This window comes from Aquarana catesbeiana, linkage group LG11 (assembly GCF_042186555.1).
Source record: "Aquarana catesbeiana isolate 2022-GZ linkage group LG11, ASM4218655v1, whole genome shotgun sequence".
NCBI lineage: Eukaryota > Metazoa > Chordata > Amphibia > Anura > Ranidae > Aquarana > Aquarana catesbeiana.
Window position 1 is genome coordinate 40,687,286 of NC_133334.1, and position 13,639 is coordinate 40,700,924.

General features: G+C 43.0%; 1 protein-coding gene across 1 annotated transcript in view; it reads left to right on the forward strand.

The window, feature by feature from the left end:
• The window catches only part of PAMR1 (peptidase domain containing associated with muscle regeneration 1), an 83,942-nt gene that overhangs the window by 42,488 nt on the left and 27,815 nt on the right, over window positions 1-13,639 (forward strand). Inside the window, exons 5-6 of the mRNA XM_073604199.1 lie at window positions 6,284-6,501; window positions 13,518-13,625. Of these exons, the coding sequence (XP_073460300.1) occupies window positions 6,284-6,501; window positions 13,518-13,625 (326 nt within the window). The remainder of the gene's footprint in view (window positions 1-6,283; window positions 6,502-13,517; window positions 13,626-13,639) is intronic.

Genomic DNA, 13,639 nt, shown 5'->3' on the forward strand with positions numbered 1-13,639 from the left:
GTGTTTTTTTTTGGGGGGGGGGGGGCAACAAACAACCACCCATCCCCTCCAAGCGGCACCCACCCCCCCCGCTGTTTGCCGGTCGGTCCGGCACTTACCCTATCATGGCGGGTGGCAGGAGGCATGGTGCAGCGGGAGCGTTCCTCTCCTCCATGGTGGCTTCCAGCTCCTCCCCTCCTCCTTCTAGGAGTCCAATAGGGTCGCCTGTCCTTTCAGCCAATCGGTTGACCGGTGTCAAACCCCACTTCCTGATTGGCCGGGAGTAGGATCAGTGTTACAACAGCGAATATTGATTCGCTGTTGTAACACACCACACTCTCTGCGACCCGAGCCCACCCTATATTGAAGCCTTTTAGAACCTCTGGCTCTAATCAGTGCTTCAAAAAAACAGCCTCCCTGCATTGGAATCCATGCGCCGGTGTCCTGAAAGGGGCCGGACACCTGGATAGGGGAGGCAGCGACGGATGGGGGGGGGGCGGCGCCTGTGCGCCCTTAATGGATGGGCCGCCCCTGGGTGTGACCACCTGTTAACACTACAAATACTGAATGAACCCTCTGTACACTGCTGCACCTTTCCCAGCAAACTATGCAATGAAAAAAAGGGTTATTTCGTTCACATATATTGCAATACATGTATAAGCTGACCAACTCCGTCAGTGATCCCTCTTCTACACTGCCTTGCCACTGCAAAATGCTATGGTGGACACCATGCCAACCTGGGGCATAAAGAAACAAGGTAGGGGAGAGCTACAAGGTTCAGGTCTGGTCACTGACCTGCATACAACAGAGAAAAGATATACCTGTGCTCAAATCCCAATAGCGTGTACGTGTTTTTGAACTGGTGCTAAAGGCCACATAATAACACCACAAATACTGAATGGACCCTTTGCACACACTGCTGCACCCTTCCCAGCAAACTATGCAATGAAAAACAGGGATATGTCCAATCACAGCTGATCACGATGTAAACACAAGCCGGTTATCAGCATTCCTTTCCTCACGCTGACAGCACGAGGAGAGGAGAAGAGAGCTGATAACCAGCTTGTGTAAAAAGGACATGTACACTGATAATCAGGGCACTGATTATCAGTGCCCTTATTATCCGTGCAGTCCCAACAGTGCTGCCAATCAGTGCCCACCAGTGCTCCCAATCAGTGCCCATCAATGCTGCCAATCAGTGCCCATCAATGCCACCTCATCAGTGTCACCTATCAGTGCCGCATACCAGTGCCCATCAATGCCACCTACCATTGCCCATCGGTGCCCATCAGTCCCGCCTATCAGTGCCTCCTCATCAGTGCCCATCAGTCCCGCCTATCAGTGCCTCCTCATCAGTGCCCATCAGTGCACCTCATCAGTGAAGGAGAAAAATTACCTGTTTGCAAAATTTTATAACCAACTATGAAAAAAAAAATCTACATTTTTTTTCCAAACTGTTTGGTCTTTTTTCGCTTATTTAGCCAAAATAAAAAAAAAAAACTGTGGTGATTAAATACCACCGCAATTGTCATTTAAAGTGTGGCAGAGCTGAACATTGAAATTTGGCCTAGGCAGGAAGGAGCTGAAAGTGCCCAGTAGGCAAGTGGTTAATGACGCTGCAGTCTTCGTGGCTGGCCAGAAAGGGTTAACCAGATCCCTGTCGAGAACTACACCTCATTAAGACTACAAGGTCTCATTACTGTGCGTACCTCACCAGCGCCGTGCTGCAATTAATTAGACGTCTCCCGAGTAGCTCCACATAAAGTTATTGATGACCACGATGAATTATTGAACATCTCTGTCTGTTTGGACAATCATCCTTTAATATGTGGCATATCAGGATGAGATTCATAATGCGTCAGGACCAGACAATGAGATACGAAATGAAAGATGGCGGTGGAAGACGCGTCCCGAAGTCGCTGACACTCAATCCTTCTTTTATTAAAAAACAATAATATCTTTATTAAAACTCACTGGGATCTCATTTACTTGTAAGGGAGGCATTTCCCTCTAAACCACAAGGTTGTGATTTTGGCCATTTATTTCTTTATCTTTTTTTTGTTTCTTTTTTTTGGATTAGTTGCTTTTATTTAGGGACTAACAGCAGCCAAAACTTTTTTAATATTTGGATAAACTTTTTTTAATATTAGGAATGAACACTTTGTTAGATTTTTATTGTTGTCCGTGACCCTGTTGGAGAGATTTTATATCACTTCCTGTCCTTAGACAGGAAGAGGAGAAATGAAGAGAGTGGATGTCGCTGGGGCAGGAAGGTATAGACAATTTAAAAGCCTGATAGATTATAATAATTATATATACAGTATATATATGAAATATCCCCAGTGGGGACACAGACAATAAATAAAATCCCTTCCCTATCCTGTCCAAAACTTTAAAAGGTTTTTGGTGGAGATGGAATTTAAAGCCGAACTCTGGGCAAGTTTCTTTTTCCCGGGCAGTGGGGTTGTGCTTGCACTTCATGGATTAACTGCTCATTTTATTCTAGGGTAGAGGACAGCAGAGATACACACTATATTGTCAAAAGTATTGGGACACCTGCCTGTACACGCACATGAACTTTAATGGCATCCCACTCCTAGTCCGTAGTGTTCAATATTGAGTTGGCCCACCCTTTTCAGCTATAACAGACTCAACTCTTCTGGGAAGGCTGTCCACAAGGTTTAGGAGTGTGTCTATGGGAATGTTTGACCGTTCTTCCAGAAGCGTATTTGCGAGGTCAGGCGTTGATGTTGGACGAGAAGGCCTGGCTCGCAGTCTCTGCTCTAATTCATCCCAAAGTGTTCTATCGGGTTGAGGTCAGGACTCTGTGCAGGCCAGTCAGGTTCCTCCAACCCAAACTCGCTCATCCATGTCTTTATGGACCTTGTTTTGTGCACTGGTGCGCAGTCATGTTGGAACAGGAAGGGGTCATCGCCAAACTGTTCTCACAAAGTTGGGAGCTTGAAATTGTCCTAAATGTCTTGGTATGCTGACACCTTAAGAGTTCCCCTCACTGGAACTATGGGGACAAGCCCGACCCTTTAAAAACAACCCCACACCATAATCCCCCCCCCAACCACATGATTTGGAGGGGTGGCCCAAAACTTTTGGCAATATAGCGTGGATGAATGAGTTTGGGGTGAAGAAACTTGACTGGCCTGCACAGAGTCCTGACCTCAACCTAGTAGAACACCTTTGGGATGAATTTGAGCGGAGACTGCGAGCCAGGCCTTCTCGTCCAACATTAGTGCCTGACCTCACAAATGTGCTTCTGGATAATCAAACATTCCCATAGACACACTCCTAAACCTTGTGGACAGCCTTCCCAGAAGAGTTGAAGCTGTTATAGCTGCAAAGAGTGGGCCAACTCAATATTGAACCTTACAGACTAAGACTGGGATGCCATTAGGTTCATGTGTGTGTAAAGCAGGCAACACTAAATAGCGGACCATGGTCCGGACCCGGACCCAGTAACAGTCCTGTCCGGACTTGATCACACTACAGCAGTGCCCCTGGGTGTTGAGCATTGTGGTGTGAAATACATACTGTGTGCATTTTTCTGTAGCGGACTGGAGCTCACCTGAAGGCTCAACGTACAGTCTGTTTCTATGCACTGCAACTGAGCTGTGGTGCCTAAAAATAAATTAAATGTAATTTTGACATTTTAATAAAACTGGAGGAAAAACAGAACACAGTAGGACTCACTTAAATGTGTACCACCACACCAGTTCCTGGACCTCACACTAACAAGTGCCTACACAATAGAACCCTGCATTTTACCATAAGGGATAGGATTCTTGGGCCCTAAAGGAAGGGAGGGGGGGGGAGACTGTCACGTGCACGTGAGGCTGTAATGTGAAGGATCTGAGTCATAGCACAAACAAGACGCTCGGACCTGCGATGGAAGAAAATTTTACTGACTGAACCCCATGAGAATTTTAGTTCAGTACCTTTAGTGTAAAGGCAGGCGTCCCAATACTTTTGATCCTCCCAGGACAAGACCAGTCTAGCAACCCCGCGCTCCAGTGGTCTTGAAAATGGACTGTTCCTGACTTAAGCATGCTCCATAAACAGGAACAGTCCACAGCTGGACCATTGGGGAGCGCGTTTTTTCGGAGGATCCGCAGATCAGGTGAGTATAAACTTTGTGCTCACCCCTAGAAAAAAACGAGCAGTTGACCCAGGCAGTGCAGGCCCAGCTCCACTGCAAAAAATTGCCTTGACTTGGGCTTTAAAGCAAACATATACTTAGGGGACTCATGAGGTTTGCTTCTTATGCACAGTGCTGTCTAGTTGTAGTTGCTTGCAGATGTGAGAGCAGAGTGATGTCTTTATTAGTGTGTTGCTCCTCCTTTAGTATCCAATCACAGGCTGGGGTGGATGCTGCAGGGCTTTCTTCTTTAAACCACATTGTAGCCTGCAGTTGCGGCTGAAAATCTGCCTGTGCTGTCTGGTAGGGGTGTCTGGATCACAAAACTGGATGAAAACAAGAACAGATCCTTTGACGGTTCATCTACATGTGTCTTAATTGTACATTTAGGTGTCTGCAGCTCAGCTTTAAACCGGCCATAGACATTACAGCTCTCTAAATCAGCCTTTTTACCCCAAAGGAACCCTTGAAATAATTTTTAGGTCTCCCTGCGAAAAATGATTATTCCTACAGCTCCTGGAATGTTAACATGAATAGTAAGGTTGTTGTAAAGGCTCAAGATTTTTTACCTTCATGCATTCAATGCACGAAGGTAAAAAAAACCTTCTCTGTGCAGCATCTCCCCCCCCCAGCCCCCCTAATACTTACCTGATCCTCATCTCGATCCAGCGATGTGCATGAGTGCCTCGGCTCTCCGGGAACTCTCCTTCCTCTTTGGCCTAGACAATCACAGCCGCTGAGCCAATCAGGAGAGAGGGGGGGCGAGACCAAAGTGCGGCTCTGTGTGTGAATGGACTCAGAGAGCCTCAGCTTGGGAGCGAACCTGCTTGGGTGCCCCCCATTGCAAGCTGCTTGGCAGGAGGGAGGGGCCCGAAAGAGACCCAGCGAGGGACCCGAGAAGAGGAGGATCGGGGCTGCTCTGTGCAAAACCGCTGCACAGACAGGTGAGTATGATATGTTTGTTATTTTTTGTTTTAAAAAAGACTTTAAAGATCACTTTAAATAAAAGAATAAGGGATGTGGCCTGCCTACAGTATTTGACTCCCAAGACAGATCAATTATTTGTTATTTTTACTGTAATTTACAAAATTGTTCAGAAATAATCTTGAAATTAAATAAATAATAATTTCCAAAAAAGAAACACAGACAAGACAATGACAATTGAAGCAACCCATAACATTAGTAGTCAATGTAGACGTGACGTTGTGACCCCTTACATTGGTGGCCAATGAACAAAATTGGTGGTCAGGGTAGGTGGATGATCAATTCACTATTGCTTAATACTCATAAAATTCCTGCCAACCTCAGGATGAACCCTGTGTGAGAAAGGCTGCTCATCATTGCTTTCTAGACATGTGCAATTCGTTTAGTTCCGAATTAGTTTCTTTAACAAATTTCCACAAATTCGTTAATTCGGAAATATCCAAATTAACGAAAAACCCCGTTTAACAAATTTTTCTGAATATTCATAAATTTGAATATTCAAAAACTTGTAAATTTGAAAGTTCGTAAATTAGACATTCGAAAATCCGAAAACCCAAAAAATTACTAACTAATAATAACTTAACTATTACTAACTGTTAAATTATAGGTATTGGAATTTCCTTTAAAATTTGACTGTTAGAGAACGTAACGAATACGAATTTATCCGAAGTTACGAATTATCCGAAATAACAAATGCCATATCTAAATGAGTGGAACGTAACGAATTAATAATAATAAAAACGTTTTATTATTATTTATTATTAATTAATTCCATTCCATTCGTTTAGATGCGGCATTCGTTATTTCGGATAATTCGTAACTATGGATAAATTCGTATTCATTACGTTCACTAACAGCCAAATTTGAAATGAAAAACCAATACCTATAATTTAATAGTTAGTTATTATTAGTTAGTTAGTTATTCTTTCGAATTTTCAGATTTATTTTCAAATTTTCAAATTTACGAATTGCGATCATAACGAATGACCCGAAAAAAAAACAAAAAAAACCCCGAATGAAACGACAACTATCAAATTTTTCGGCAGTGCACATATCTACTGCTTTCCAGACTCTATAGGAGTGGTATCACTCTTTAATAACTAATATATATGTATAGTATATAGAGGTGGCATCACACTTTACATTAATACAATTGTCTATCTACCCCAGGTTTGCAATGCTAAGTTTGGAGTTTGATTACATGTGCCAGTACGATTACTTAGAAATCCGAGATGGCGACAATGTGGATGCCAAGATCATTAAGCGTTTTTGCGGTAATGAGAGACCACTACCCATCCGCAGCTCAGGAAATGCACTGCATGTTCTCTTCAAGTCAGACGGGTCCAAGAACTTTGATGGCTTCTATGCTACATTTCGAGAAGTTACAGGTAACTCTATAAAGTCAAACAAATGAAAATGAATGAAAATAATTATGAAAATTATGAAAATAGTTTTCAATCAGTCCTAATACTTTAAACATCAAATAAAAAGTCACTATTTTTTTTTTATTATTATTACTGTGTCATATGTTGTTACAGTAAAATTATTCTCAAGTGCCTAGGTGAAAGTATGTCTGAAAAAAAAAATACTCAGGCTTTGTTTTATCAAAAACCTACGTGACCAATACTCAGTGCTGATTTAGGAACAATGCCAACCATAAGGCCCAGTGGTGGCTGGTGGGTTTTTGGTTGGGGGGGGCAAACAATCGAACCCCCCCTGCGGTCCACCGGCACTTACTCCATCTAGGCGGCGGGGATTGGGCATCCATGGAGCGGGGACAGGAAACGGGCATCCAAGGAGCGGGGGGCGGGGATCCGACATCCATGGAGCGGCGGCGGGGATCGGGTATGGGCGGCTCTTCTCCTCCTCGTTTCTGCTGTGCGTCTCCTCCCCTCCTCCTAGGCGTCCAATAGAATCTCCTGTCCTTTCAGCCAATCGGGTGACAGGTATCAGACCCGCTTCCTGATTTGTCGCGAGGAGGATCAGTGTTGCATGTTCATTCGCTGTTGCAACACACTTGGGTGGGACCTGGACGCATCTGCAGCATCCCGAGTCCACCCTATTTTAAAGCCCATTAGAGCATGCATGAATCTATCCATTGCATATAGGGGGTGGCGAGTAGAGAGGGGGCAACGCTTGGGTGCCCCTAATGGACCCTGCTAAGGCCCCTTTCACACAGGGTGGATTCTGTTCCGATTAGCAGGGAATCTGTGAGCTGATCTCTTGCTGATCGAAGCAGAGCGGGTGGATGTCACATCTGCATTCACTCGGATGCAGACCCTGCGGAAATGGAACGGGATGCCACCCACTTGCGTTATTGTTTGCAGACCGGATCAGACCCAGAGGTAGGCAGGTGTAAATGGACACAAGTCCATTTACACCCTCCTGTCCTTAGGGGCGCATGAACCTTCTGATCAGGTCAGTCAGACCTGATCAGAATACACATGTGTGAGGGGCCTTACACTAACCTAAATCCATTGTTAGTCAACTGAGGTAAAGTGTCGATAAACAAATTGTCACAGTTAGCATTAGGGCTCGAATTAGGGTTTTTTCCTCAATATCTTATGTTATGCTTCACATCTAACCGGAGGCCAGTGTTTGGCACAGGTCCAGGGAAGTTTAAAAGGTTCCCATGAAGTTTCCTTACCCTTTTGCCTCTGTCCTTTTATGCAGCTGTAGACCACCTTCACTCCACAATCACTATACCGGTGATGGCGAACCTTGGCACCCCAGATGTTTTGGAACTACATTTCCCATGATGCTCCACTACAATGCAGAGTGCATGAGCATCGTGGGAAATGTAGTTCCAAAACATCTGGGGTGCCAAGGTTCGCCACCACTGCACTATACTATCTAGATCTTGCTGCCTCCCTCATTGTTTAAATTCCTCCACCGGCTTCTTGTTTGGATGTCCACATGTGTACAGTTCAACACTATAGACTTCTATTGCACTGGTAGATGGATAGGAGCAGACTTGTCTACCAGCCCTATAGAAGTCAATGGGGCTGAACTGCATACATGGGAACATCTGATCAAAAAGTCAGTGGATAAATGAAAACTATTTTGTGGACCTCACAGTGAGAACTATTTAAGATTAGATTAGATTAGATTAGATTAGATTAGATTAGATTAGATTAGGAAGGAGGATGGTCTACACCTGCTTAGGAAGTTGGGGTTGAAAAGTTTCCTTACCCATTAAAAGACCATTTAAAGCCTATTACACCCTTGAAAATAAACAAAAACCATCTTAATGCCACTTTCCAATTGACTATAATGCATTTTACGAAAATGGTGAAATTTTCCATTCTATTAAATTATTATTTAGTTTTTTTGAGTAAAGTTCAATACAATGTACATTCCAACAAAATAAGATATGAGTAATGGAAATTAAATAAAAGGGGATCTGAGGTGAGGTAACAGAAAATCATAACTAACTGAAGGAGAGAGGAAATGAAAACTGAGAAATTTCATTGACACGTCCAAACATTTTTTAGGCAACATTAAAACACCCCATTTTTTCAGCCCTAAAAAAAGACATATTGTGACGTTCAACCTCTCTGACCTCGGCATTAGAAAGTTCTTTGCAGGCGTTTGAAATGACTGTTGAGTGCAAAATTTTGACATGGCTATAGGCAGTCTTCAGTACAAAGTTGAAACTACATAACACTTTTAATGAAATACACCAGGGATTATTTTTTCAACACTTCCTGAAATGTGTAAATTACTTTGAATAAGTGGGAAAGATAGTGTGACTCTGCTGTTATATATAGTCCATTGAGGTGGTTTTCATAAACCTCTGAAGTGTCAGAAGTATGCATTATAGCTGAATCAGGGGTGTATTTTACTGCCATCTTTGTTGGGGCCTGATTCAAATTAATGTAACTTTACTGTACGATATTACAGCATTTATGAAAACAGGTGAATAGGGAAAGGCCTAGAGGAGATAACAGGATGCCTTTATTATCTTGGGCTGGCAGTCAAAAACAATGCTGAAAGAACACTATAACGGTTTTGTATCAATTTGAATAGTTTTTTTTTTTTTAACTGATGTTTCATGCATTTTTTTTTTATTATATATACACAAACTCTGCCTAACAAATAGGCATGCGTGACCAGGGATTCACAAAGCACCATGGGTTAGCTAAAAGAGATACCAGCAAAAGTTAAATAAAGAGATTTACCATAAAGACCTGATTGTCAAATCAATTTGTTTATCTCTAGCTGGAACCTATAGGTATGGTAGCTTGTTGCAGAAAAGGGAACTGAGACAGGATTCATGATTTGGTAGCCTTGGTACTTGGTATTCACAACTTCTTAACCTGGAATCGGCTATCAAATCATTTATGTCCCTATTAGAGAGTGGTTACAGTTCCGCTTTAATATACAGGTTCCAGTTTATACTTTCAAAACATTTAATGAATACATAGCTGGGCTAAAGGGAGTTTTCTCTTACACATACATTTAAAAAGTATATGTAAAAGATGTTACAAATAAATGTAAACAAAAAAGTTTTAAAAACCTTCCGAAAAAAAAACTTTTTATATTTACCTGTAGGGATGAGCCGAACACCCCCCTGTTCGGTTCGCACCAGAACATGCGAACAGGAAAAAAGTTCGTTCGAACATGCGAACACCGTTAAAGTCTATGGGACACGAACATGAATAATCAAAAGTGCTAATTTTCAAGGCTTATATGCAAGTTATTGTCATAAAAAGTGTTTGGGGACCTGGGTCCTGCCCCAGGGGACATGGATCAATGCAAAAAAAAGTTTTAAAAACGGCCGTTTTTTCAGGAGCAGTGATTTTAATAATGCTTAAAGTCAAACAATAAAAGTGTAATATCCCTTTAAATTTCGTACCTGGGGGGTGTCTATAGTGTGCCTGTAAAGGGGCGCATGTTTCCTGTGTTTAGAACAGTCTGACAGCAAAATGACATTTTGAAGGAAAAAACTCATTTAAAACTACCCGCGGCTATTGCATTGCCGACAATACACATAGAAGTTCATTGATAAAAACGGCATGGGAATTCCCCAAAGGGGAACCCCGAACCAAAATTAAAAAAAAAAAATGACGTGGGGGTCCCCCTAAATTCCATACCAGGCCCTTCAGGTCTGGTATGGATATTAAGGGGAACCCCGGCCAAAATTAAAAAAAAAAAATGACGTGGGGTTCCCCCTAAATTCCATACCAGACCCTTCAGGTCTGGTATGGATTTTAAGGGGAACCCCGCGCCAAAAAAAAAACGGCGTGGGGTCCCCCCAAAAATCCATACCAGACCCTTATCCGAGCACGCAACCTGGCAGGCCGCAGGAAAAGAGGGGGGGACGAGAGTGCGGCCCCCCCTCCCTCCTGAACCGTACCAGGCCACATGCCCTCAACATTGGGAGGGTGCTTTGGGGTAGCCCCCCAAAACACCTTGTCCCCATGTTGATGAGGACAAGGGCCTCATCCCCACAACCCTGGCCGGTGGTTGTGGGGGTCTGCGGGCGGGGGGCTTATCGGAATCTGGAAGCCCCCTTTAACAAGGTGACCCCCAGATCCCGGCCCCCCCCCTGTGTGAAATGGTAAGGGGGTACATAAGTACCCCTACCATTTCACGAAAAAAGTGTCAAAAATGTTAAAAATGACAAGAGACAGTTTTTGACAATTCCTTTATTTAAATGCTTCTTCTTTCTTCTATCTTCCTTCATCTTCTGGTTCTTCTGGCTCTTCTGGTTCTTCTGGTTCTTCCTCCGGCGTTCTCGTCCAGCATCTCCTCCGCGGCGTCTTCTGTCTTCTTCTCCTCGGGCCGCTCCGCACCCATGGCATGGGGGGGAGGCTCCCGCTCTTCTCTTCTTCTCTTCTTCTTTTCTTCTTTTCTTCTTTTCTTCTCTTCGTCATTTTTTTTTTAAATTTGGTTCGGGGTTCCCCTTTGGGGAATTCCCATGCCGTTTTTATCAATGAACTTCTATGTGTATTGTCGGCAATGCAATAGCCGCGGGTAGTTTTAAATGAGTTTTTTCCTTCAAAATGTCATTTTGCTGTCAGACTGTTCTAAACACAGGAAACATGCGCCCCTTTACAGGCACACTATAGACACCCCCCAGGTACGAAATTTAAAGGGATATTACACTTTTATTGATTGACTTTAAGTATTATTAAAATCACTGCTCCTGAAAAAACGGCCGTTTTTAAAACTTTTTTTTGCATTGATCCATGTCCCCTGGGGCAGGACCCAGGTCCCCAAACACTTTTTATGACAATAACTTGCATATTAGCCTTTAAAATTAGCACTTTTGATTTCTCCCATAGACTTTTAAAGGGTGTTCCGCGGCATTCGAATTTGCCGCGAACACCCCAAATTGTTCGCTGTTCGGTGAACTTGCGAACAGCCAATGTTCGAGTCGAACATGAGTTCGACTCGAACTCGAAGCTCATCCCTATTTACCTGTCTTGCTGCCCATTCCTCAGAAATTCTCATTGTTCAAAAGCTACAGCCACTGGCGGAATCTAGTCCTACCAACACAATTCTGGTGGATGCTCGGTCAATTGTATGCACTGTGGTTCCATTCGCCGGGCCCTGTGTTCCTATAGCACACAGTAGTGATGTAGGAGCTGCCGAATGGAATCACATCACGTGGCAATAGACCCTCCTGGAAGTAGGTGTGAGGATTCTGTTCCTGAATGGAACGAAGATCTGAGGATTGGGCAGAAGGTCAGTTAGGTATAAAAGGTTTTCTTTTGCAGGTTTTTTTTTAAAAGAGCAATGGGGCCACATTAATGAATACAAAATGTGAAAAGCAGAAAAGAGGACTTTGAAGGTGCCACTAATAATCCCAATGAGGAAACAGGTACTCAATTAGATAAAATCTAGAATTCATTAGATATTATTTAAATATCATAATGGCTAAATACATAAATAAGAAGGAAGTAAAAATATGAGACATTTTCCCAGATATGTATATATGGCTAGGCAAAGAAACCTAGTGGGAGGCCTATAAATTGGGGTGTATCAACATATGTATATACATGCATACACGTTTATCGGATATGGTGTATATGAAGGGCCAGCCACAGGAATCAGAATGCCAACGCCAAAGGATCGCTACGTGTTTCACCAAATGCTTCCTCAGGAGATTCTATTGGTTCATAGCCATAGAGGGAAACATAGAATGTCTGATCCACCAAATGAGGGGGAGAGGGGAAAGCAAAAGAAAAGGGAAATAATCGCGTCTAACCGGTCCCGGGATAGAGCATATATGGGGCACCAAACAGCTGTATGGGGCATTTCACCTCAAAAAGCAGCTTGTAGCTATAAGGATAATGGGTGTTTTCGAATTAATCAATCCACTGAGGGATCCGGTATTCATATGCCCTAACTGGCTATGAAGCCCTGTGTTGGTCGTCCAACTTAAAAATGGTAGCTCCAGTATAGCGTAACATGCTGATCCTGGTTGCCAAAATAAAGGGGAGAAGGAAAAAGAAACCCCTCGTTCACAGGGAGATGGAAAAGATGAAACCCCTCGTTCATAGGGAGATGGAAAAGATGTCCATGATGAATGTCTTTTCCATCTCCCTATGAATGAGGAATTTCTTTTTCTTTCTCCCCTTTGTTTTGGCAAACGGGATCAGCACATTACGCTATACTGGAGCTTTGATTTTTAAGTTGGACCACCAATACAGGGCTTCATAGCCCGTTGGGGCATATGAATACTGGATCCCTCAGTGGATTGATTGATCGAAAACACCCATTATTCCTATAGCTACGAGCTGCTTTTTTGAGGTGAAGTGCCCCACACAGCTGTTTGGTGTCCAATATATGCTCTATCCCGGGATCGGTTAGATGCGATCATTTCCCTTTTGCTTTCCCCTCTCCTTCTTATTTGGTGGATCAGACATCCTATGTTTCCCTCTGTGGCTATGAACCTATAGGATCTCCTGAGGAAGCATTTGGTGAAACACGTAGCGATCCTTTGGCGTTGGCATTCTGATTCCTGTGGCTGGCCCTTCATATACCCCATATCGGATAAACATGTATATGTATGCGTGTATATACATATGTTGATACACCACAATTTATAGGCCTCTCACTAGGTTTCTTGGCCTAGCCATATATACATATCTGGGAAGATTTCCTATATGTTTACTTCCTTCATGTTTATGTATTTAGTCATTATGACATTTTAATAATATCTAATAAATTCCAGATTTTAACTAATTGAGTACCTGTTTCCTCATTGGTATTCTTAGAGGCACCTTCAAAGTCCTCTTTTTTGCTTTTCAATTTTTGTAATAGTTTGTTTTGGATGTGGTGCCACAAACCACGTGTTACATCTCTACATATTTTTTCCCAGGGTCAGTTTAATGTTTAAGACAAAGGCACATCAAACAAAGAGTTTACTTCTTCTTTTCTTTGTATCATTTAGTCTGTTCCCCTTCACCATGTTTCCATGATGGAACGTGCATTGTGGAGAAAACTGGATCCTATATATGTGGCTGTTTAGCTGGGTATACTGGAAGACACTGTGAAAATGGTAAGTTCCTTCTA